This window comes from Camellia sinensis, chromosome 1, assembly GCF_055761805.1.
Source record: "Camellia sinensis isolate YWXY chromosome 1, ASM5576180v1, whole genome shotgun sequence".
Classification (NCBI taxonomy): domain Eukaryota; kingdom Viridiplantae; phylum Streptophyta; class Magnoliopsida; order Ericales; family Theaceae; genus Camellia; species Camellia sinensis.
In genome coordinates this window covers 89,160,089-89,185,109 of record NC_138961.1, presented here as the reverse complement: position 1 = coordinate 89,185,109, position 25,021 = coordinate 89,160,089, and the positions used below count along the sequence as shown (strand labels likewise).

Here is a 25,021-nt window from a genome sequence, read left to right as displayed (position 1 = left end):
ATGGGAATGATCGTCGATCTCCAGAGAACTGTGGCTGATCTAGCGTTTGGACTATTGGCTCCGCCATTGACCACATCATATGCTAGAAATTTCATGCCAGAAGAGCCCCCACTCTTGGGGCGAATTGTAATTGAACTCAGCCAACCTAAAGCCATCCCAAATTTGGGCAATGACTTGTTGGCAATGACCGGGTTTCACACTGATGTAGTGACCCAATCCTTTGATCAAGCTGAGGCGAGTGGAAGGAACAAGGTGGGGGCAGACAGTCATCCCTGTGAACACGTTCTGTGGACTGTTGAGGCTTTGAAAGTCGACAGACTGAACAAACAGCAAGTGCTTGCAGTTATTGCAAAAACTGTGGAGGACACATTCGCCACTCAAAATGACAGCAGTTCGAATCAAGGAGGGAACTGAGAGAAGGGTCGTTGTACCAGAAACGATCCTTTCAACTCTAATCCTGCACTCAGAAGAAATCAGCAAACCAAGTCAACACCTGCCGACCCCTTTGCTAGTGTATCCAGCAAAAATCCACAAACCTCGAAGTATCAACCCCGAGGTCACAGGGTCTTTCGTGCTCTCTACATGCCATTATCCAAGGCTCTTCAAATCCTTGTTCGACAAGGTCATTTCACACCCCTTGAGCCTCGGCCTCTCCCGAATCCTCTTCTTGCTAAGCATGATGCTGCCCAATACTGTGCGTACCATCAACAAACCGGTCATGGCACTGATAATTGCTTTCATCTTCGTCACGAAGTACAAGATTTGATTGACAACGAGGTCATCATTGCACCAAAATTAGCAAAGTCTATCGTCACTGGATCAGTGAACTTGGGGGATAATGTGATTATGTGACCGGGGGATGAACCACCTATAGGCGGTGTTCAGTTTACTCTACATATAGCTTATGGCACGCACTATTTTGAGTATTTGCGAATGCTGTTTGTTTTGCATTCTGGCTTGCATATTGATTCAGGTTTGTTTTGTTGCTTAGAGTCTGTCTCATTGTTTTGAGTCAGTCTTTTCATACTAAGTCAGTTGGGACTATCTTGTTGTATCGAATCAGTTCTGTTGTGTAAGAGTCAAGTGATTTCGAGGGTGTTACCTCGGACATCACTTGCTTGTTTTGTGTTTGTCTTTTCTTTTTCTGTTGAGTCTGTTTCTGCCATGGAGCAAGTTACACCAAAAGATCTGAATGAAACAGTTGTGGTTTTCATGCTTTTGTGCTTGTTTCTGCTTTGCGCCTCTTGTGCCAGCAAGTTTAGAATGAAACGGTAGTGCTTTTCACCTGCTCTTCTGTGCCTTTAAATAATTGCATTGACCTAAGTTTTTCAAAACTTTTTGAACACTGTGGTGAAAACAAAGAGGAAGCAATTCCTTGGGATTTGCAAAAAATTGATCAATTGAGAGAAAGAGAGGCATGCTAAGCCCTTAATGAATGAGATCTTGCTTGTTAATGTGAGTATTGAGAAGGATCCTGGCTTGATCCAGATTGGTTCGACATTGTCTTCAACGCGACCGACTAGTCGCTTTCTTAAAAGATTTCAAAAAATGTTTTGTGCAATCCTGCAAAAACCTGTGTGGAATCGCTCTTGAGATTGTGTAGCCTAGGATCGCTCTTAGCCTCGAGACTTGACCCCCTTTGCTTTCAAACCTTGAACTTGGATTCAAAATGTTCAACGGTCAACCACAATGTGAGGCTTGTATGGCCAGATTTGAAGCAACCCATGAACCAGGGGCAAGAAGATCAGGTGTTATCAAAAGAAACTTGCAAAGCTAAATCAGAAGTAACCCTTGAACTAGGGGCCAAAAATTCCAGATACACTGGAAGAGTGAAAATTGGGACATTTCTCAAGTCAATGAAGACTGGCAATAATGCCAAATCCCAGAAGAGAGGAAAGAAGAAAGTATTGCTGAAGGACAACCGAGTTCCTATCCACAACACTAGGGGTAAATTCAACCCCCCATTGGATGGACTTCTACATCATCAGCGAACAACAGCCATTCTCCTGGATTCAGATGAGTTCAGGTTCTCAAAACCATTTGACATGGACAAAGCTACACTTTTACCCTTGAGAGGCTCGCTGGGCAGAAAACCCAGAAGGGCGACCCAGACACAAGTTAGAGCAAATGAAAAGAAATAAAAAAAAATAGAAAAAGATGAAAAAAAAAGAATAAGAAGAAATGAAAAGAATATGAAAAGAAAAGAAAAACATAGCTCGCAAGATTGAAAACCCGGAAGGGCGGCCTTGGCAAAAGTCAGAGCGTAAAAGGTGAGGGTTAATACACGAGTGTACCTTAACCTGAACTACGTAAGGCTTGATTCCCATGTTTGGGATACGTAGGCAACTTCGTTCTAAAGGCTGTATCCGAGAGTTCGGTTCTGGTCGTCACTTTGAGGACTGATTACAGTATACTGCAGCGCTATTCAAACAAGGTGCAACTTTTCGTTGCCATATAGTGTGCTACGGTGCTGTTCAAACAAGGGGCAACTTTCCGTTGCCATGCAATGTGCTGCGGTCAAACAAGGGGCAATTTCCTATTGCCAAACAGTACCTGGATCTGAGGTTGTGCATCTTGAGAGTAGGTTCCGTGCTCGTCGAGCAGTGGCCATTTGTAAAAATAGTTTTTGAGAATTTTTACTGAGGTTGACTAATTTTCTCAAAAATTATTCCATTTTCCAAAACTGTACCATTTTTTGGACCCAAAAAAGGAAAATTTTCAGTGCTTATAGCCTGACTTGCATGATTTTAAATCAGAAAATCGAACAAGTGTGTTAATCTAACTCTCTTATTGGTTAAAATTGTTTTAGTAGACAGCAAAAACAAAAAATGGTCAAAATGATTAACTGGGGGCACAGTCGAGTCTGGTGTTCTGTCTTTTTCCCATTGTCAACATACCTACCAAGAAGGGCATCATACTTGCCAGAAAGGGGACAGCTGTGGATAATAACGAAGGGCTGAAAGCTCTCTCATCCTCCAAGCAACGAGGTATCAAGCCAAGTGCGAAGCACGAATCGGAATGGATCAAGATACTCCACTCCCTCATCGACTAGATGTCACCGGAGGAAATAGCCGCCAGCTGAATATGCTGGGCATGAATCCACAACCTTCCTGTTTATCCATCAACCACCCAGGGAAGGGACAAAAAATCAGAGTGAATGAAGAATAGAGAGCTATGCGTTGAGAGAAAAAGTGAGAAAAGGGTTTTGAGAGAAAAACCGAGCCTGAGGGTCGAGTGATGTGAGAATCACAAATAAGAAAGGGTGGGAAACAATACCCGGAGAAACTGGCTCCTCATGATTTGAGAGGTCTCTCGTCTTTATAATACGTCTGAGTGTCGTGTTGGTTGTGTTGTTTTTCTAGATTCTTGTTTTGAGTCGTTTCTAGTGTTATTTGATGCATTTAGGGTGTGTACCTTTTGTTTTTCTTTGTTGAGCCGTTTTGATTGCGTTCAGTTGTAGGCTCAATACCCGGTCAAAAACTCATCTTTTAATTTCAAAAATAAATCGTTTTGTGCTCAGAGTGTTGTGCCATTCTCCGCATTTGTGGAAAATAAGAATTCGTTCTTTCATAAACCGTAGGGTCCAACCCAGGTCATGTCAGAGCAATGGATCCAGGACCTATCTGAAGCAATGGGTTCCGAATTGCGAAGCAAAGGAAGATAAGGAAAATTCGGAGCATCTGAGTATGTTTCGACTTCTGGAAGTTCCCTCTTTACATCCCGTGTGCTCAAAATGAACAGAATACTGTGTGTTCAATAAATAGAGTACTGTGTTATGAGCTATATGTTCAGAATGAGCAGGGTTCAGAATGGGCTGTGTGTTTAGAGAAACAGAGTACTGTGTTATGGGCTATGTGTTCAAAATGAGCGATGTGCTGTATGAGCCGTGTGTTCAAAGTGAGCATAACATGGTGTTGACTATTTCGATACCAGAATGGCAATAAAAAATGTTCTCCCTGAGTATCAGTACCTGCCAGAGGAATCTTGGCTGTGTTTGCAATGAGTTCCTAGGAGAACAATTGAGATGGTATAAACTAGAGTTCAAATGGCTGATGCCTAGAGTACAAAGGTTTGGAATTTCTGAGACTAAAGTCTGGTTTAAATACCCAGGGGTGTATCCCCGGCTTGAAATCTGTGTGGAAGACCCATAGGTTGAGGTTGCGGGTATGCATCTCGATTCTGGATACTGAACCAACCTAGTTTGTCACCCCGTTGAAGAATAGGGAAAGTTGTGAGTATGATCAGGAAGAAAAGCGGAATCCGTGGCTTCCCCAGTAGATGTTGCTCCTTGTCAGCATTTTAGCACCTTTGTACTGTGAGTTGAAGGTAAGCGTTCGAGGAACGCGGGGGGGGAGGGGGGGATCTTCGTTAGAGTAGAGTGGTTTATCACCACTCACCCTGTGAGGGGCTTTCTAAAGCGCTGCTTTGTCTGTTTATTACATTGCTTAAATATCATGCATTGTTTTGCATTTTGCCTGTCTAGATCCTTTCTCAGTGATGCACAGTATTGTATGTACTGTTCATTCAAACAAGTTCCGATTCAGTTTGATTGATACCTTTCCTCTCTCGCGTGTGCTATGCTGAGAGATTTTCTCTTTCCTCTCTCGCGTGTGTTACGCTGAGAGGTTTTTCCTTTTACTCTCTCGTGTGTGCTATGCAGAGAGATTTTCTCTTTCCTCTCTTGCGTGTGATACGCTGAGAGATGTTTCCTTTCCTCTCTTGCGTGTGATACACTGAGAGATGCATTCCTTCCACTCTTGCGTGTGATACGTTGAGAGATGCTTCCTTTCCTCTCTTGCGTGTGATACGCAGAGAGATGCTTCATTTCCTCTCTTGCGTGTGATACGCTGAGAGATGCTTCCTTTCCTCTCTTACGTGTGCTACGCTGAGAGGTTTTCCCTTTTCCTCTGTCGCGTGTGCTATGTTGAAAGATTTTCTCTTTCCTTTCTCGTGTGTGCTACGCTGAGAGGTTTTCCCTTTTAGTCTCTCGCGTGTGCTACGCTGAAAGATTTTCTCTTTCCTCTCTCGAGTGTGCTACGCTGAGAGGTTTTCCTTTTTACTCTCTCGCGTGTGCTACGCCGAGAGATTTTCTCTTTCCTCTCTCGCGTGTGCTACGCTGAAAGGTTTTCCCTTTTTCTCTCTTGCATGTGCTACACTGAGAGATTTTCTCTTTCCTCTCTCGCGTGTGCTACGCTGAGAGGTTTTCCCTTATGCTCTCTCGCGTGTGCTACGCTGAGAGATTTTCTCTTTCCTCTTTTGCGTGTGCTACGCTGAGAGGTTTTCCCTTTTCCTCTCTCACGTGTGCTACGCTGAGAGATTTTTCCCTTTCTCCTCTCTTGTGTGTGCTACGCTAAGAAGTTTTTTCCTTCTTCTTTCTTAAACATGGGGATATGTCCTTATGCTTCCTTCTTTTCCCGAGATGTGGGGATACATCCCTATGTCTCTTATTCTTTTCGAAAACACTGGGATACGTCCCTATGTGTCTTCCCCTCTGGTTAAGAGCATTTGGAATACGTTCCAATGCTCATGCCATTCTCAAACACGGGGATATGTCCCTACGTTTCTCCTTTTCTGGTTTAGAGCATCTGGAATACGTTCCAATGCTCATACCATTCTAAAACACGGGGATATGTCTCTGTGTTTCTCCTTTTCTGGCCTAGAGCATCTGGAATACGTTCCAATGCTCATAACATTATGAAACACGGGGATACGTCCCTATGTTTCTCCCTCTTTGGTTTAGAGCATTTGGAATAAGTTCCAATGCTCGTACCATTTCGAACACGGGGATACGTCCCTATGTTTCTCCCTTTTCAGTTTAGAGCATTTGGAATATGTTCCAGCGCTTGAACCATCCCGGAACATGGGGATATGTCTTTTTGTTCCTTCTTTTTCTACCATTCCTCACACGATTTCAGTGTGTTTGGAATTTATCTCAGGACGCGTGTGCGCGGGCTTGGGCATTTTTTATCTCAGGCAGTGTCCTGAACACACCTGGGTGGCATGTTTTGGACCTCCTCCCACGATTTCAGTGTGGTTTGAGTTTCTTTTTCCGCACACGGTTTCAGCATGTTTGGAATTTTACTCTGGCTGCGTTGTATACGCGCCTAATTGTTGTTTTTCCTCCTCTCATGATTCCAGCATGGTTGGAGTATGTCACCCTTTTTTGTATCTACTATACTATCATTACATCGTGCTATTTTCCGCACATCATATGCACCGGTCAGTGCATTGCATTGCATGCGCGCTATTTTGCACATCGCACTATCTTGAGCACATCATATGCACCTGTTAATGCATTGCATTTCATTTCGCGCTATTTTGCACATCGCACTATCTTGCGCACATCATATGCACCTGTTAGTGCATTGCATCATTCGCGCTATTTTGCGCATCGCGCTATCTTGCGCACCCCATATGCACCTATTAGTGTATTACATTGCATTTTGCATCATTCACGCTATTTTGCACGTCGCGCTATTTTGCGCACATCATATGCACCTGCTAGTGCATTTCATTTCACTTGCGCTATCTTACGCATCGCACTATTTTGTGCATTGCATCGCGTTATTTTGCGCACATCATATGCACCTGTTACTGCATTGCATTTCACACGCGCTATCTTGCGCATCGCACTGTTTTGTGCATTGCATCGCGCTATCTTGCGCACCTTACCTGCATTTGTTAGTGCATCACATTGTCATGAACACTTCACTTGCATTGTTATGCTTGTTTTCACCGCATTGTTATGCGTCACACTTAGGTTGCATTGTCTTGCATCCCCTTTTCGCATTGTTATGCGTCACACTTAGGTTGCATTGTCTTGCATCCCCTTTCCGCATGGTTATGTGTCACACTTAGGTTGCGTTGTCTTGCATCCCTTCCGCATTGTTATGCGTCACACTTAGGTTGCCTTGTCTTGCATCCCTTCCGCATTGTTATGCGTCACACTTAGGTTGCGTTGTCATGCACCCCTCCAGTTGCGTTGTCACGCACTTTTCACTTGCATTGCTATGCATGTTTCTAACGACATTGTACCTATAAAGTTTCTTTCTTTTGCCGGCACGATATTGTATGTACGGTTCATTTGAAGCTGGCGTGACCAGACGAACCGGACGGTATTGTATATTCTCCGTGTGAGACGTAGCAAGAATTGTATAATTCTCTTACATCCTTTCTGTATGTAATGTAGTTAGATTTGTGTTCACCTGTTTAAAATTGTTGCATGTTTTGCTTCGTTATAGTTTTCTTTGCATGATCACAAGTTATGTTCAGCATCGTGCATGTTCCTTACATTTTGCCCCTGCCTTCGGGCACATATCTTGCTATCTTGTATGCTTGTCTAAGTCTTCAGCCTTGTCAAAAATGGGTCACCTCTGGGCTTTCACCTTCACTCCCGTCATTTTTATGACTTTAGAGTTCTGCCAAAGAGGGACAACTGTAGACACCCTACTTTTGACCTTCCTCAAGACTTAGACGTCATCGTTTGAACACTCGATGATTATCCATGCTTGTGTTCATTTTGAGTTCCCGGAGGTCTCGGCCGCACGCCTTGCCTCAAGATCTCTCAACTTGTCTGTTTTGTGCTTGGTTGTGGACCAACCACTTGTGTTTTTGCTTCTGAGGGAAGAGAGTGGCTTGTTTGCCATTACCTCAACCCATCGGCCAAGGCATGAAGCCATCGGCCCTGTTTTCTTACCATCGGCCGAAAGTGTTGGCCAATCGGCGCTCTTTTTAGTCGATCAGCCCTTGTATTAGTGGATAAACCATATTTTCTGGCCAAACCCTATTCATCTGCTTTTTGTAGATATTTTACGCCAGCTGTCATAGCTGGCATCCACAATACCCCCTATCCATACACGTGTATGAAGGAATTTGTCCCTTGCCTTAGCTTGCTTAGAAAGCTTAGAATTTGAACTTCTATAAGATGGGAGCTTCTCCTCCCTTCTCAGAGGTTATGAAAATTTAGGGTTACAGAGTTGTATCTATCTATCTATCTCTATATCTCCCTCTATTCACATGTTTGTGTGTGTATTTGTGCCTTAAAGGTTGTTTTGTTCATACTTTTGCACTAGAGCAGCTAGTAGAACACCATCGTTGGTTGCTGAGGTACTAAGGAGTTGGTGTTAGGGTTCTTGAGTTGATTTTGATCAGAGAAACCTGCTGGTGTTATGTTCTTGGAGGTGTTCTTCAAGGGTGAGCAAACTTGCTTTTAATAACCCATTCTTGCTTATGCTTTTAGCCCTTCTTGCTTATTGTTTTAAGCTTAGCTATTACCTTATAAAAGTTCTTTTTTTACTTGCTGTAGACCTTTGTTTAAGGTGTCTTCTTGGTTTAGGGTTGTTTACCCCCTCCAAGGCTTTGTAGGCCTTGTTTTAGAACATCCATTTTGGCCTTTGTTCTTAGCTTTGCATGACCTTTCTACCACAGAAATCTAGAGGACTTTCAGTGGTGGAAAGGTAGTTTTGAGGTCTTAAATAGGAGAGGGTCATCCCCTCTCCTTGTCGTCTTACATGCTTACATAAATGGCTTATGTTGGTGGCTTGTATGCTAAGCTCGTTTTAGCTTTATTTCAGTGTGCATTAGGCTTTGTTTTGCCATAATATACCTCTGTTTCAAGTTGGTTTGCTGGCCTCATATATGCTTCATATACTTGTCTTGTAATCCTCTTGTTTGCCTCAACATCCATCATGTTGTAACATGTCATTTTAGCATGATTTTGGCTCAACTGCATGAAGCTTTTAGCCTTGTTTTACCATGCTAGAGCTCTGTTTTTCCTTCTCTTGGTCATGCTTGCATTGTTTTGTATGGCTACCATGCAATCTAGCTTGTTATCTTTGAGTGTCCAAGTCACTAGCATGCTTTACTTGGGCCATTTCAGTGATTTTGCATCATTTGTTATGTTATTTCAGTCCATATAGTATGCTCATACACTTGCATTTATCACTCCTTTAATGTTTTAAAGAGTTGACGTCTTATGCCTCATGAATGGACAGTTGTGTATGCCTCCATGTTTAGGCTTCTAGGATGCCATTTCAATGTGTTTTTGGTCTTGTTCTAACATGTCATAACTCTGATTTTGGTTGCTGAAATCATACCATGTTCGGTTTTGATAGGTGTAGTGTAACACCCCTTTTGTAGCCTTGCATGCTCCATGTTTTGAGCCCACCTTTCTAGCATGTTTTGGCCTTGGCCATTGCATGTTTTAGGCTCATATTGACATGATTTAGGACTATTTTTGGCTATACTTGCCATATGCTCTTTGTTTTCTGTAGCTTTGGTTCAAGTCCCTTTGGTAGTCTTAGGCTTTAAGCCTTATGCATGCTATGATTATGATTATATGTGTGATCTGGGATCATTTCTAACAACATTTCAGAGCACGTAGTGTTGTCACACTTGCATACTTTTCATTCTTTTAACTGTGCTTAAGAGATGTGTCTTCGTGCCTAGGTGATAGGCCAAATAGTATGCATGTTTGTACATGCTTTTGTCCCTCATTTCTTAGCATTTTGGCCGCTGATTTGGGCATGTTTGAGAGCTGTCCACGTTGGTTTAAGTCCATTTTCGCATGTTGTTGCATGCTTGGCCTATTGTATGTTGTTGCATGCATGAGTTATATTGCATTTGGCGTGCCTTTTGGTAGGTTGCTTTGCATGTTTGCATGCTAGTCCCATTGCATGTTGTTGCATGCTTATCATTGGTATTGTTGTTGCATGCCTATTACATTGTAACACTTGCATGATTATGTTACTTTGTTAAGTTCATCATGTATGTATTACATTGGTCTAAATATACTTGTCCCTTTACATGTTGTCACATGTTTGACTCACATGTTGTTGCATGTTTGTCATTGGCATTGTTCTCACATGCCTTGCATGTTTACTTGTTTAGGTTGTATGCCTATTGCACATTGCTTGCTTGCATGCTCATGTTGCATTAGCTTGCTTGCATGCCTAGGTTGCATAGCATTATGCATGCATCCCTTGCCTCTTGATCAAGCATGATAGAGGTTGGGGCCCCTTATGTGTTGTGTGCATTTCATTTGATATAAATTGCACACTTGGCACCTTTGGCCATCATGCATTGAAAAGAGTGATTAGTGGCTCGAGGGTCGAGATCTACACTTCTTTGAGTCTTAAACATGATAAGGGGTATAGTTGTGCAAACATTGTATTGTAAATGTATTGCCATGCTCTATTTGTCCTCTGCTGCAACAGCAGATCACAGGAAGAGATGGTCAATCGACCATATTAAGTGCCGATCGACAATAAACATTTGGCCGAGAGCCTTATATTTGGTCGATGACCAATTTCCCATGGGCGATGGCCCTATTTCTTGGTCGATGACCTCTCAGAATGACCACGAAGTGGTTCTGGAGCATCACAGAGACTTGTACAGTTTCCAGAGGTACAGAGTAGTGCAAACAAAGGCAACATGAAGCATGGCAACGGATTTCCGAGCGAAGCCGACCGAGCATGCATTCGTCTCTCTTCCCAAGGCTATTTTACTGTTTTCATAGCTTAATTAATTTGTTTAATTAGTTAAGTGTTGTGTAATAATTAATTAGCTTGTTAGTTAGTTAATTTGTTAATTTGTATTATTCTTTCGGACCCTCCCGCGAGAGGGCGAATTTTGTAATAAGTGTGCGTGAGTGTGCGAATGTCTTCCAACCCCACGTCTTTCTCCCTTTTACTTACATGCTTTCAATGGTTAGTTTTAGCTCATGTTTCAATTAGCATCCTTATGCTCGCATGTCTGCATCATTCTTCTGTATTGGATGCACCGGGCTCAGCGCATCATACTAACCGCGTAGTATTTTAATTCCAACTTGAATACTTGTATCGAGTTGTCGCATTTCACATGCCATTCTTAGATAGCCGAGCCTATTTCTAGTTACATTTTGCATGTGTTGCATTAGGCATCTTAACATAGCTAGGATCACACATTGATTACTAACTAGCTATTGTTTTGGCTCGGAGTACTAGGCAAGCTTTTATGCTTTAGCATCTTCCATGAGTGTGAGTGTTAACATGACCGCATACTTGCCATGAGGCTAACTGCTTATTTGACATAATTGCCTGAATGCCTATGGGTGAAGGTTAGATTACTTGAATTGGAACAATTCATTGAAATGCGAGTTTTAAGCCCACCGAATTGTGGCAAAATCATGTTTTCTAAGCCTACTTAATGGTGGCAGAATTCACGTCCTAGCCTAGTTGCGAGTGGCACCTTCAAACCATTTTCAAACAAACAAACATGACATGATTTGTTCTAACTTAGGCAATCTAGTTTATACTTGTGCGTTGTGCGCATCACATAGTAACTCTAGGCTAATAACCAGAATAAGAACGCACGTGTTTTCAAAAACAAGATATCATGTTAGTAAAGGCCGACCTTCGATCGGGTGAGCGGGGGTGCTCATTGCATGACCTTCCCATTTCCTACCCAAGTTCCCGTGCCGAGGCAACTTTGGTGATGACGGACACGTGGCCTTAGGCACGAGTTAGGGTTTCCTAAATTCCCCAAAATAAAACATTTAGGTGGCGACTCTGTATCTGGCAAAGAAGTCCATGTTTGGCACTTCTTTACAAAAATTAGTTTTCCAAAACGATTTGCCAGATTTGGACTCTTTGTTGATTTATCAATCTCACATTGCACATTGTGAGATCAGATTAAGAACCGTGACATTTGAGTCCAAACTGTAGCATAGCATTGAAGCCCAAGGGCGCGTCTACATCCCTCTGTTGAACGCATTCTCGATTTGAACCCCAAGTCCATGTAAACTTTTGAAAATAGATAGTGGAACGACTATCAACTTTTGCAGCATATCAGGCTCAAGATTCTGCACCACTATCCGCACTTGATCCCTCTCAGAAGGGCGATCTATCATCTGTGCTGCCTTTGCTCTCCACCTTGCAACAAATTCCACAAAAGGCTCTGTTGGGTTCTAGCGGGTTGCTTCAAGCTCTTGCAAGGTCATTTCAACCTGGGTGTTGTAAGAATATTGATCAACAAAGGCCTCGACCAACCTCTCCCAGTTTTGCTTCACTGTATCCTCCAACTAGGCATACCAAGTGGCAATTGCACCTGACAGGGTTCTAGCATACAAAAAGAGTTTCTGCGGCTTAGTCAGACCCATCGGTTTCAGGATATCCACAAAAAACCGGATATGTACCATAGGATCCCCAGACCCGTTGAAACGGTCAATATGTGGCATTCTGAATCTATCTGGGAGCCTTACGGCAACCTCGGTATACCCATCCTCAATGTCATTAATTGAGTTAAAGCCCTGTGCCATTTTGACCTGCTCCTCAAGGTTCGCAATTTTCTCTGACTTCGGATCAAGATCAGCAGTATCAAGGGAATAAAGCCTCTCAGTAGGCTGCGCCAAGGGTCTGAAAACCTGGGCTTGAGCCAACCCTTCTCGGGGATCCGGACCAAGCAAATCTTCAGCTAGCGGGAGTGGGTCCAAGTTCGGTTGGGGTCCCGAGACTGGATATGTGATAGATGCCCCAGATGGGTGTTGCATTTCAGCACTGGTCTCACCCCGCATGGAGATTCCCTGGTTTAACATTGCAAGGAATTGCACTTTTGGCGACGATGTCAATTTTTCATCGCCAAAAGTATATTTTTGGCGACACAGTGATCAATTTCATTGGTAAAAGTATACCTTTACCGACACAATTTGTTGCCGTCACTAAAAAGGCATAACATTATTTTAGCGCCAATTTTTTTGGTTGGCGCCAAAATTTCAAAATTTTTACCTACGAGGCTTATGTTTTAGCAACACAATGAGCGTTGCTATTAGTGTGCTTACTTTTGGCGATGACAAATTTGGGTGGGCAAAGAGTTAACCATTTAGTGACGATGACACTATTCGTCGGTAAAAGTTTTACTAGTGGAATGATGTGATTTAGTGATTTGTGTTTTTGATAATAATTTTTGAAAGAGTTTTAAATATTTTAGTTACTGAATTGTAAAATTAAAATGATCATTGAATTAGATCACAAAATGAACCCATTGAGCCCAAACACACTCTTAAGTTGAGATGACTAATTTGAGATAATTTAAACTTTTTCAAAGAATATGGTTAGATTATCAATTTCAATATGTTTGTTTTTATTTTCAGAAACTAGTTTCAAATTTTTTTTCCTAAAAAACTAAAAAAAAATTATGCAAAAAAAAAAACTTATTATTTTTGTATATTTTTATCTTTTAGGTCATAAATACTTTTTAAAATTTTAAAAATATAATTTTGATTTTTATTGCTTTCAAATTATTTTTAATTTTTTCAAAAAAAACAAATCTAAATTTTTTTTTGAATTTTTTTTAATCTTTTTAGGTCATAAATATTTTTAAAAATTTTAAAAATATAATTTTGATTTTTATCACTATGAAATTATTTTTAATTTAAAAAAAAAACAAATCTAAAAATTGTTTTGAATATTTTATTTTATTTTTATTTTTTGGGTGATCTGCTTATCGACGGTAGACATTTCCCTCTTAAAATTCCCTATTTTTTTTTTTTCACTACAACAAAATTGGGTTTTTACGATTTCACATCAATGACATACAGTAAATGCAAGCTGTGGTTTCTCACTTTTACAACTTGTTTTTTTTGCATGTCATAAATAATTTCCCAACCACGACATGTCTATTGCGTAGGTCGTGAATGCTAATAACGATGATTTTTTTACGGCTTGCAATGTTAGTCGTAAATAATAAGACATTTCTATGACATGCATATGGCATGCCGTTAATACATTAACTATAAACGACATGCATACAATAGCCGTTAAAAATATTGAGCATTCCACGATACACAAAAAGCCAGTTGTTAAAAATTATACGTTTTACGACGCACAAAATGTCAACCGTTTAAAATATTATACTTTTTACGACACATAATTTATGTCGTGAATGGTACGACTGAAAATTAAAAAAGTGCCAAAATGAGGTACATGTGGCGACACATAATTTATGTCGTGAATGGTATGACGAAAAATTAAAAAAGCGCCAAAATCAGATACATGTGGCGCCAATGACCAAAAATATATTAGAATTTTTTTTATCAAATTGTTTGGGTTCTGATTGGGTTAAGGAAAATAGAAAGTTGTAATCGGATAAAACTAGAAGAGAGGGAGAAGAGAGAGGGTTCGAACCCTCATGTCTCTGCAAAAACTCTTCAAACCCCTACCCTCTCTCTCCATCAGACCCCTAATCCCAAACCCCCCTCTCTCTTTTTTTCATCTCTGTGCAAAAACTCTTCAAAACCCTCACTCTCTTTCTCTATCAGACCCCAAACCCCAAACCCAAACCCCAACTGGCATAACAACGAGTGAGAAGGAGAAGATGGAAAAAGAAAATACACACAGACAGAGCTCTAAGCTGGAAGAAAAGAACGAAGAAAGAGAAGTAACGATGGAGAGAGAAGACGGCCGAGAGGAGACAGAAGAGACGAATGCATGCGAAGAAGAACACTTCCACCATTCAATCTGGTTTGTAGATTCAAACTAGGGTTTTGACTTGGGGATTTTCACTGAAAAATCAAGGTTTTGATTGAGCAACTCCAAAATTATGTAAAATTAGAGAACCTTAAGGAACTCTAGGTCCTTGAATTAATTTTGAAAGCACGTGACTGTATTGTTTTAGATTGTGAATTTATTCTTTTTTTTTATAAACTTCTTGAATCTGAGTTGGGAAAAATATGTTCAATGTCTGTTGCGTATTGTGAAATTGGGTTCTTTAATGGGTTGAACACAATTTTTATTTTTTTTTTAAATTTGTTAATCTAAAACAATTGTTGTTCTATTACAAAAATTAGGATCCTTTAACTTAGTTGTGATTGCATAAAAAAAATAAAAAAAAATAAAAAATTCTTGAATCTTAAATTAGAGAACCATAAGGGAATTCCAGGTTCTTGAACTAGATCTAGGAAGGAATTGAACTGGGAATAGGTTTATCGATTTTGTTTGATAATGCTAACTGATATTTGGCATTCTTATTCTCTTTCTAATTTATCAAAGAGAACAAGCAGTTCTGAAGAGATTGCAACAGGGTGAAATTGTGGCCCAAATTTGTGATGCAGGAACACCAGGCATAAGTGATCCTGGTATGGAATTGGTGAGCATGTTATAATTTTCTGTTTGTTTGTGATGAGAAGAACTGAATGTTCTCCTTTGGAAAAATGGCGGCTGTCATGTCAATCTCTACTTGACTGCATTACATTTGAATCCTTATTGTTAGCTTGTAAGGTTTACATCACAGTATTAGAGCATATATATACACCTCCATATGTTATCATGGACTTTACCACACTTCTTTCCCGCACACATTAATCCTATACTCTTTGTTGATGTAAGTTTTTTATTTTTTTTGGTTATGTTTGATTGTTCGACTGATTTGGTCACCCTAGTTTGCTAATATAGAGCACAAATATAGCAGGGGAGGACAACTGTTTGTAATTTCCACACACTCGTACACTTTAATTTATTTTCTTCTTTTATTTTGGTTTACTAAATTTTATATTGTGATAACTGATAATCAATTTGGTATTTTCTCTAGTTCACATAGATTGAAAGCATGTAATGCTTCTTTTGAATAAACCAAATCTCCTAAGATGTAGGATCGCAGAAACAATCACAATTTTCATTCTAATGGTTTTTAAATAATCTTTTTTCAATAATATGACCTTCAAAAATATTGCTAACTTTAATTTGTAATGTGTCCTCTAAAGGTTTGAAAGGAACTCAGATTTTAGTTGAGATGATAGTTTAATTGGATGCTTCATGGGTTAATTAATTGATATGGACATAAACAATGTATTTTAGAAACTTGATGTAGGTTAAGTTATGTGTGGATGAAAATATTCATGTTATTCCTATCCTTGGTCCTTCTGTGAGAATATAGAATATATTATCCTGTGTTTATTATCTTGTGTTTTACAAATTAGAGTCCTATTAGAGGCATGATTGTGTTAGAGTCTTGTTAGAGACATAATTAAAATTGTATTTGTATTTTCCTTTTTGGTTTAGGATTTTGGGCTATATAATCTAAGGTCTGATTGTAATCTTGGAAGTAATGGAATATACATAAAAGCTCTCAGAAATCTTACATGGTATCAGAGCCGTGTACAAAACCCTAGTCCCATCAATTGTCGACTCCAGTTCTGGTCTCTATGGTTCGACCTCTCTTGTGAGTGGTCCAGCACTGAATCTGATACGATTGTATTAGAATCACATTTAGCACCTCTCTTCGCCGGAGTCGAGACCCAACCAAAACCGGAATTGCAACTCATGACTCACCCATCTGGTCTGCGATCAGCCCTTCTGTGTTTGACTCTACCTTACGTGATTAAAGCTCTGCATTCTTCTGTCTCGCAATCAGCCTCTCTGTGTACGTCGCATCTGATACGCGCGACCCATCAAGTTATTTTGACTCATCTGCTTATTCGACCCATCTGGTTGCTTTGTTTGGTTCGGTTGATTCAAAAGAGTGACAGTTCGTGGTCTCCTTATTTACCTCTAAGTCACGATAAGTCTCTCTCTTCACTGAGGTCGCTCTGCGCTATTGCATTCGTCGCCTAAGCCGTTGTGCCGTCACTGGGGCAGTCGCACCATCGCGGCCTTCGTGCCATTGCCGTCTCGTCCTTACTGTGCGATCCGATCTGATCTCTTCCTTTCAACCCAGACTTTCTCTCTCCCCTCTTTATCTCTCTCCTTGTTTTCGATTCCTCTATCTTTGGTTCCGGTTTGTTGTTAGTTGACCTGGAAAAGCTTTCATTTACAATTTACCCCCTCAGATTTGACTATTACACTTAAACTCTTGGTTTGGCTATTTTGTTTAATTATACTTGAACCTCTCAGTTTTCTGATTATTGTGATGTCTCTGGGTTCTGATGAGTGTGCTTTCTACCATCATAAAGGCCATTGGAAGTACCATTGTCCTAAGAAGAGATGTTTGTCTGCCACATCTTTTCACCAGTCTAAGAATCAATTTTGGGCTTCTCCTGCTGCGTACACTACATCCGCTCCAGCTCCCGATCCTAACTTGGCTTCCTTAATTGCTCAAATTAGTCGACTTCAGCATATATTGTCTACCTCCCAGCCATCCCCATTTGTCTCCATTGTTTCCTCTCTTCATTCAGGTTTGCTTGGTTCTTGTTCAGGTATTTCTTCGTCTGTTTGGATTTTTGACTCTGGTGCTTCTCATCATATGACTCCCTATCTCTCCTTACTTCAAAATTATACTTCTCCTCCCTTTCCTATTACTATCAATGCTGCTAATGGATCTGGTATGTCTGTTCTGTCTGTTGGGTCTGTCTTACCCTCTGCCATGTCTGCTGTTATATTCTTTTTGTTTTTTATGTTCCTCAGTTATCTGTCAGTTTGTTATCTATCAGTCAACTTGATGCGCCTAGTTTTGATGTTATCTTTTCCTCTTCTGTCTGTTGTGTGTAGGATCGGGTGTCCAAGAACCAGATTGGGACCGGCCATAGAATTGGAGATCTCTATGTGGTTGAAAGCTTGCATCTCCCCTTATCCACCTCTCCAGCTGCACTTTCCTCATTTCAATTACATTCTCAGTCGAGTCAGTTTTACTTATGGCATTCTCGTCTCGGTCATTTGTTTGTTGACCACTTATGGTCTTTAGCTCAGTCAGGATTACTGGGTAAAGTTTCTCCTAGTCAAATTGATGAATGTCGGGGGTGTGAACTTGCCAAAATGTCAACCTTACCTTTTTGCAAAAGTACTTCTATATCTGATACACCGTTTTCTTTAGTTCATACTGATGTTTGGAGCCGTTCCCCTGTTCTCACCAAAGGGGGCTCTGCATACTATGTGTCATTTGTTGATGACTGCACCCATTACACTTGGGTTTATCTTATGACTCATAAGTCTGATTTCTATCAGATATACCGTACTTTTCAGTCTATGATTACTACTCAGTTTGGGTCTGCAATTAAAGTGTTACGGTCTGACTTGGGTGGGGAATATTTTAAAAATGAGTTCTGTGAGTATTTGGCCAATTTGGGTACCATTCACCAAACTTCCTCTACAGATACACCTGCCCAAAATGGTCGTGCCGAGCGTAAACACCGTCATCTTCTTGAGACCGCTAGGTCTCTTCTTCTCTCTGCCTCAGTTCCGGCTCCATTCTGAGGTGAGGCAGTTCTTACTGCTGCTTTTCTTCTCAACCGCATGCCTACTCCCTTCTTTCCGGTCGGTGTCCTTATGAGGCTTTGTTCTCCCAAATTCCTAACTATTCCCTCCTTCGTGTGTTTGGGTCTGCCTGTTTTGTTCTTCTTCCCCGCAAAGATAGGACCAAATTTAGTGTCCGGTCTATCCTCTGTGTCTTTTTGGGTTATAGTTCTACTCAGAATGGTTATCGGTGTTACGACCGTGTTTCCCGACGTCTTTATGTCTCCCGTCATGTTGCGTTTCTTGAATGTCTATCTTACTTCCAACTTCCCCCTCTCACTGCTCCAGTTTCCAAAGAGGATTTGGTTCACCTTGACCCATTTCTTTCAAAGGTCTCGTCTGATGAGTACATCTCCACTATTCCTCTTGAGCTTGTTCCATCTTCTCCTCCTATACCTCTAACTGCTTCTCCTTCTTTGGCTTCTTCTCTTCCCTCAGCTTCTTCTCCTCATCCGTTGCTAGTTTATTCTCGTCGCAAGGCTCCGTCTCCACTGGTTCTCACTGCCCGAGCTGCTGCTCCCTCTGCTTCTGACGACTCTGATCCTGCTGCACACCGATATCCTTCTCGAGCACGTCATCCTCCAAACAGGTTGGGTTGGTCTAATACTTGTTTTTCTACTTCCTAACGTACCTTTTAGTCTGTTATTCACTCTTTTGTAGACCCTCAGTCTTACAAAGAGGCCTGTCAGCATCCTTATTGGGTTCAAGCTAGGAGGATGAGTTGTCTGCTTTACAAAAAACTAGTACTTGAGAGTTGGTTCCTTTGCCTGCTGATAAGAACCTGGTTGCTTGCAAATGGGTCTACAAGGTCAAGACTTATTCTGATGCTTCTGTTGAGCGTTACAAAGCTCGTCTGGCTGCCAAAGGTTTCTCTCAAGAGTATGGTATTGATTATGAGGAGACATTTGCTCCTGTTGCCAAAATGACTACTGTTCCTACTTTGATATTTGTTGCTGCTGTTCGTTCTTGGCCTCTTTATCTGATAGATGTTAAGAATGCTTTTCATAATGGCCATCTCACTGAGGAGGTTTACATGTGTCCTCTCCCTGGCCTTCACCATCCCCCTGGTCAGGTTTGTCATTTTCAGTGTGCTCTGTATGGTCTAAAGTAGTCTCCTCCTGCTTGGTATGATCGATTTCAGACTGTTGTTACCGAGCTCGAGTTTCATCCTTCTGCTTCCGACTCTGCTTTATTTCTGCGACATACCTCGGCTGGTTTTGTTTCTTTCTTACTCTATGTGAATGATATAATTATCACTGGCTCAGACTCTTCTACTATCTCTGAGGTCAAGCAGCATCTCTTTTGCACTTTCGAAATGAAGGATCTAGGTCCATTATGGTATTTTCTTGGTATTGAGGTTGCTTCTTCTCCCAAAGGCTATTTTCTATCTCAGGCCAAGTATGCTAATGAAGTCATTCATTGTGCCGGTCTTACTGATACTAAGGTTTCTGATACACCTATTGAGCTTAATGTGAAGCTTAACTCTATTGATGGTGTCCCTCTGGATGATCCCACTTTATATCGCGAGGTTGTGGGTTATTTAGTTTATTTGACTGTCACTCGCCCTGATCTTGCTTATGCTGTTCATGTGGTTAGTCAGTTCGTTTCTGCTCCTCGCTCTACCCATTGGGCGGCTTTGGTTCGCGTTCTTCGCTATCTCAGGGCTTATTGTTGTCCTCTACTTCCTCTTTAGACTTGGTGGCTTATGTTGACTCTGATTGGGCCGGTGATGTTACTGATCGTAAGTCTACATTTTGTTTCTGTATGTTTCTTGGAGATTCCTTGATCTCTTGGAAAAGCAAGAAACAATCAGTCGTTGCTCGCTCTACTGTTGAAGCTGAGTATCGTGCTATGGCTTATGCCACTGCTGAAATTGTTTGGCTTTGTTATCCCTTGTCTGATTTGGGTGTCTCTTAGTCTTCTCCGACATCTCTCTATTGTGACAACCGCAGTGCTGTTTAGATTGCCCACAATACTGTCTTTCATGAGCGGACGAAACATATTGAGATTGATTGTCACTTTGTTCGCCAGCATCTGCAGTCTGCCTCTATCTCGCTTCATTTCATTCCTTTGGCTTTGCAACTTGCGGACTAATTCACCAAGACTCACACTACCGCTCGGTTTCAGTTTCTTCTTAGAAAACTCTCAATGTTTTTTGCTAAAACACCTTGAGTTTGAGCGGGGGTGTGAGAATATAGAATATATTATCCTATGTTTATTATCCTGTGTTTTACAAATTAGAGTCCTATTAGAGGCATGATTGTGTTAGAGTCCTGTTAGAGACATAATTATAATTGTATTTGTATTTTCCTGCTTGGTTTAGGATTTAGGGCTATATAATCTAAGGTCTGATTGTAATCTTGGAAGTAATGGAATATACAAAAAAGCTTTCAGAAATCTTACACCTTCTGCTTTTGTTGCTACACTTTCTGCCTCAGGGTTGGCTACTGACGAGTTTACATTTGGTAAGTTGCTCATGAATTCGACACCCTTAGTGTTAGCAACAATTTGGTGATAGTGGTAGGCCAGTAGCTAATACCATATGTATTGTTGGTTGTCTGTAGTTGGATTTCTGCCCAAACATGTCGGATCAAGGAAGGAAAGGTTGATTGTATCTGCAAAGGAAGTAGCAACACATATATTCTGGGTATATGCTTGGTTTGGTTTTGGGAGAATAGTTTTTAAAAATTATTTTGGGGAGGTAGTTTAGAATTTTTTTTTGTTTGTTTGGTTGTGTATTTTGAAAATAGTTTTGGAGTTTGGGAGTTTGAAATGATTTGATATTTTGTTATGATTGAGTAGATGTGTATGAGAAAAAAAGTGATTGAAAATTAGAGAGGAGAGAGAAAAAGTGATTGATTGATAGGTAAGAGAGTGAATGATTTTGGAAATTGTTTTGAAAAATTTACAAACCAAACAAATTTTTTAGAAATTTTTTTCCAAAATTACTCTACAAATCCAAACCAAACATACCCTCTATGTTCCTCCTCATAAGCTTCATCAATTTATTGAAGAGGCTTCTTCTATTTTTGGTGACTGTAGGTAAATATTTGAGGAAGATCTTTATCATATCTTAGGATAATAATAGGAGTTTTCATGTCTTTGGGTACGTGCCACATCAACAAAAACAAAAAGAATCTTAGTTTGTGCTTCCTTTCGTATGATTTTTTGAGATAGTCGTGGACCATTTTTTTTCTTCTGTGGATATAAGTTTTAAAGTGTATAGCAGAATACATATTCATCATATCTTTGATACATATAGTGTGTCATAGAACAAGCAAATAGCAGTTCTTTTGATTAAATTTATAATGAGAATATTTATCAGCCAAATACATTTTCTTTAAAATCTTTTTGTTGACTTGAATACACTTTGAATAATAGTAGAGGGACTAGAAAATTCTTTTTAATATAAAAAATTTATGTTACAGTATCTCTGATATGATTTAAGTTTCATTTTAAAATGTTTTCATTGGGTATTTATGTCTTGGATGACTACTAAATTAGTTACATAAAAAATGAGGATGTGTGTGAACTTATCATGTCAGCTTGTTAAGCATATGCCATGGTCTTGCCCTTTCTTGTTCTTAATCTAGTAAGAGATGGACCTGTCTAGGTCCAGTCTTGTTTGTTTCAGAGGGCAAGCTTCTTTTTTCTTTGAACATTGGCATTACAGTGTTACGTTCTATGTGTTCTTTAGGCATTTTGTTTTGTTCTTGTAGTTCTAAGATATCACAACTCTGTGCAACACATGAAGGATTGTTGAGAAGTAATCATCATTTTCTTAGATTAAGCAATGCTAAAGTATTGTGAATTTAATTTTGAGAACTATTTCAAGCAAACTATATCTATTAACAGTGTAAAAATTCATATACTATATCTATTCAAAGATATCACTTGATAAGGATTGGTGAGCTTATTAGTTGACCGTTTGCTTTGGTCCTTCATTTACTTTGATGTATTTTCATTTTTTAAATACTTGGATTAATGAATGTTCTCTAGTATTCCAGGTACAGTTGGAAAAATGACGTTGGAAACTGTTGGTATTGAGACAAATGTTTGCATGAAAGAATTAGATATTCAACCAAATTAAATGAAGTTTGTATATGTTGTTGGGGTTGTGCACACAAATCCATTCACCATTTATGTCTATAAGCTCTATCAAGAGCTAGATTCTCCATTGGTTTATAGGCCCTTGCTTAGTTCCTCATCAATTCAAGCCACATTCTTCTTGACCTTCTTGACATCTTTGTGTTGCCTTGTGTTAAAGTTAAATCACTTATTACATCAAAATAAGAAGGAATAAAAGTCAATCCTAATAAGTTTTCACTATGGTGCAGTCGCAGTCATAACTCACTCAGGCGGGCGGAAGGGACTAACTAAATAAATTTTGGTTTATAAATTTACTTTTATTGGCAGTGCAAGATTTTGGCTCCTATGTTTTCTATATATTCCTATCACTTCTTCTCCATTTAACAAAAAGATGCATGCTTCCTGAGGATTGGTTATGACCGTTGTTTTGATGTGTTGTAGACAATGTGCCATAGCTCGAGAGATGACAAAAATACATGAAGAGGTGGGTTTGTATTTTAAGTTATTTGCTATAGTTTCTTTTCTCTTTGATAATTGTTGTTGGTTGCACATGGTTTTTCTAGAAACTCACTATGTTGCTGGTTATATACCCTGCAAATCTGGGATGCATTTATGAAGTCAGTGGTTTCTCCCAATTGACAGCCTTAACAATATTTAGTCTCATCTTTTACTTGACTATAATACTACAATGATAGTCTTTTAATGACTTAGACACGTTAGTATGTTGTGACAATCATGGTATGTAAGTGGATAAACATATTTTCACTGCTGATCATGTCAGCATGTCTGCGGGTGTTGTTCTCTTTTGATTTACTAATATAGATCATGCCTTTATAGTTTTGGTATGGAACTTTGGAAGAAGCTAAAGGAGCATTCTTGACTTGCCAACCAAAGGGAGAAATCACATTCTTGATTGAAGGAAAGGCAAATTGTGTGGTGGAAGCTCCATCTGAGTCTCAGCTTGAGAAGGAACTGAGAGAGTTGATCTCTGGAGGGCAATGTCTTTCTGCGGTATTGGATTTTTTCTGTTTGCAGTGTATATTTAAATCTGTGAAGAGTTGAAACTAATGGTTGCATTTGCAGGGTCACTTGCTGGCATCCTTCCCACTATATGTATCATTTCACAAGAATATGAAGGAAATTGATGTAGTGATGCTCATTTTGGACTTTTATTGGTCATTAGGAACTTATAATAACTACTAGTGTATAAGTGCTTCTATGAGTTTGCAAAGGGGTATTGTTTGTGAAACCAAAATGTTACTTAATCTTATCTGTTCTATGAGTAGGAACAGATTAGACTAGGTAAAGTTTAAACTTATGGCATAATTGGAGGGGCTAATTAAATCTAAGGAGAAAGGAATGTGCAATGTGGTATCATGCTTGCCATATAAAACTTCCCCTTCATTTTTCACTACTTCCACGTTACACATCACTCCAGAAGCACTTATTTATATCGATCCTAGTCTTATTCGATGGGAATGTCCTATGTTACATGGACTCGGCTACAAGTACTAGGGGCGTATGTGTGTGTGTCTAAGTATTAGACCTTTGTAAATCTAAATCTAAGGATATAGGGATATGTATCCAAAAGAGGGATATGTATCCAAAAGTTGGATATGAGAATGAGGACTCGTCATGGACACATATATTGCATATTGTATAATATTCTTGAATAAGATGTGGTAAATTATGTAAAAATGTACTTGAAATTAAATAGAATTTAGAGAAAATAAAGAATTTCATCTCCTATCTATGTTAGAGCTACAAATGTTTCTTTACTAGCTAATGTGAAATTCTTAATCTTCAAATATCGTAAAAAGTTTGAGGATTTGGGAGACACATGTCCCACACCTTTATCTTTGTCATATCCGGTAGACACAGATACTTTAGAAGAAGTAGAAGAGTCCATGTAACAAGGAATGTCCTTTGCAATCTTTCTTTTCTTGTGGACAATAATAGATAAAAGATATTGGAAATGGTCACTTTTAAGTCTTAGCCGCCAAGTTTTATCAGTCTCATTCCTACATTTAATTTTGCTAAATTTATACGCCACAGATTCTTATTCTGCCAAAGCTTTAGATCCTATTTTCTAACTTTAAAATAACTTATTTGTTTTATCAAACTTAAATCATGTTGCTAACCATTTAATGAACAACATAGGAATTCTCTTGGGTACGCTTAGTAAGTTAGCCAATTCAAAAAATAAGGTGTTTAGTACCAATTTTTTGATGATGTAAAGCCTATTTGCTATTTTTATTTGGTATGTAGGAGGTGAGATTATATGCTTTGGCCAATGGTCTATATTAAATGTTCAAGCGAATCCTGTCTTATTCTTCACTGGTTTATGAGGAATATATGAAGTGATTGATTTCATGGAGTGCATTGTCAGTGTGATAATTGCATTGTTCACTTGAAGTGAAACTTCTCTTTTTGGATGTTAGAGAAAAGCATTGGCTACAATTTTTTTGATTTTTGAAAATAAGATTCCTGTCTGAAGGATGATTGATCTGATAGTAGTATGGGAAATTTGACCCAATAAGCAGTTATTTTGCGGTGGGCTAGCCTTTCACAAGTACATTGTCTTCTACATTAATATTATTTTTAAGCCAATAACTTTTATGATTACATGCATCTAGGCAGTCAAGTTGGTTGCTGGAGGATATTTCATGCGAAGAAAAGATATATATTCACTTGCACTAAGGAAATTTGGGAAGCAAGTTGACAAGGAGAACTGA

General features: G+C 39.6%; 1 protein-coding gene across 1 annotated transcript; it reads left to right on the top strand.

Annotated features, from left to right (window-relative positions):
- On the top strand, window positions 1–25,021 carry LOC114256426 (uncharacterized). Its single transcript, XM_082902024.1, has 9 exons — window positions 1–287; window positions 15,024–15,120; window positions 15,841–15,887; window positions 20,601–20,662; window positions 20,762–20,837; window positions 21,171–21,239; window positions 22,728–22,770; window positions 23,124–23,297; window positions 24,923–25,021. The coding sequence occupies exons 1-9, from the start codon at window positions 1–3 to the stop codon at window positions 25,019–25,021; spliced, it is 954 nt and encodes a 317-aa protein (XP_082758150.1).

Coding starts and splice junctions, on each gene's coding strand:
- LOC114256426 (XM_082902024.1), top strand. CDS start 1: ATGGGAATGATCGTCGATCTCCAGAGAACTGTGGCTGATCTAGCGTTT. Junction 15,121..15,840: donor GTGATCCTGGTATGGAATTG/GTGAGCATGTTA, acceptor AACTTGATGTAG/GTTAAGTTATGTGTGGATGA. Junction 20,663..20,761: donor TACTGACGAGTTTACATTTG/GTAAGTTGCTCA, acceptor GGTTGTCTGTAG/TTGGATTTCTGCCCAAACAT.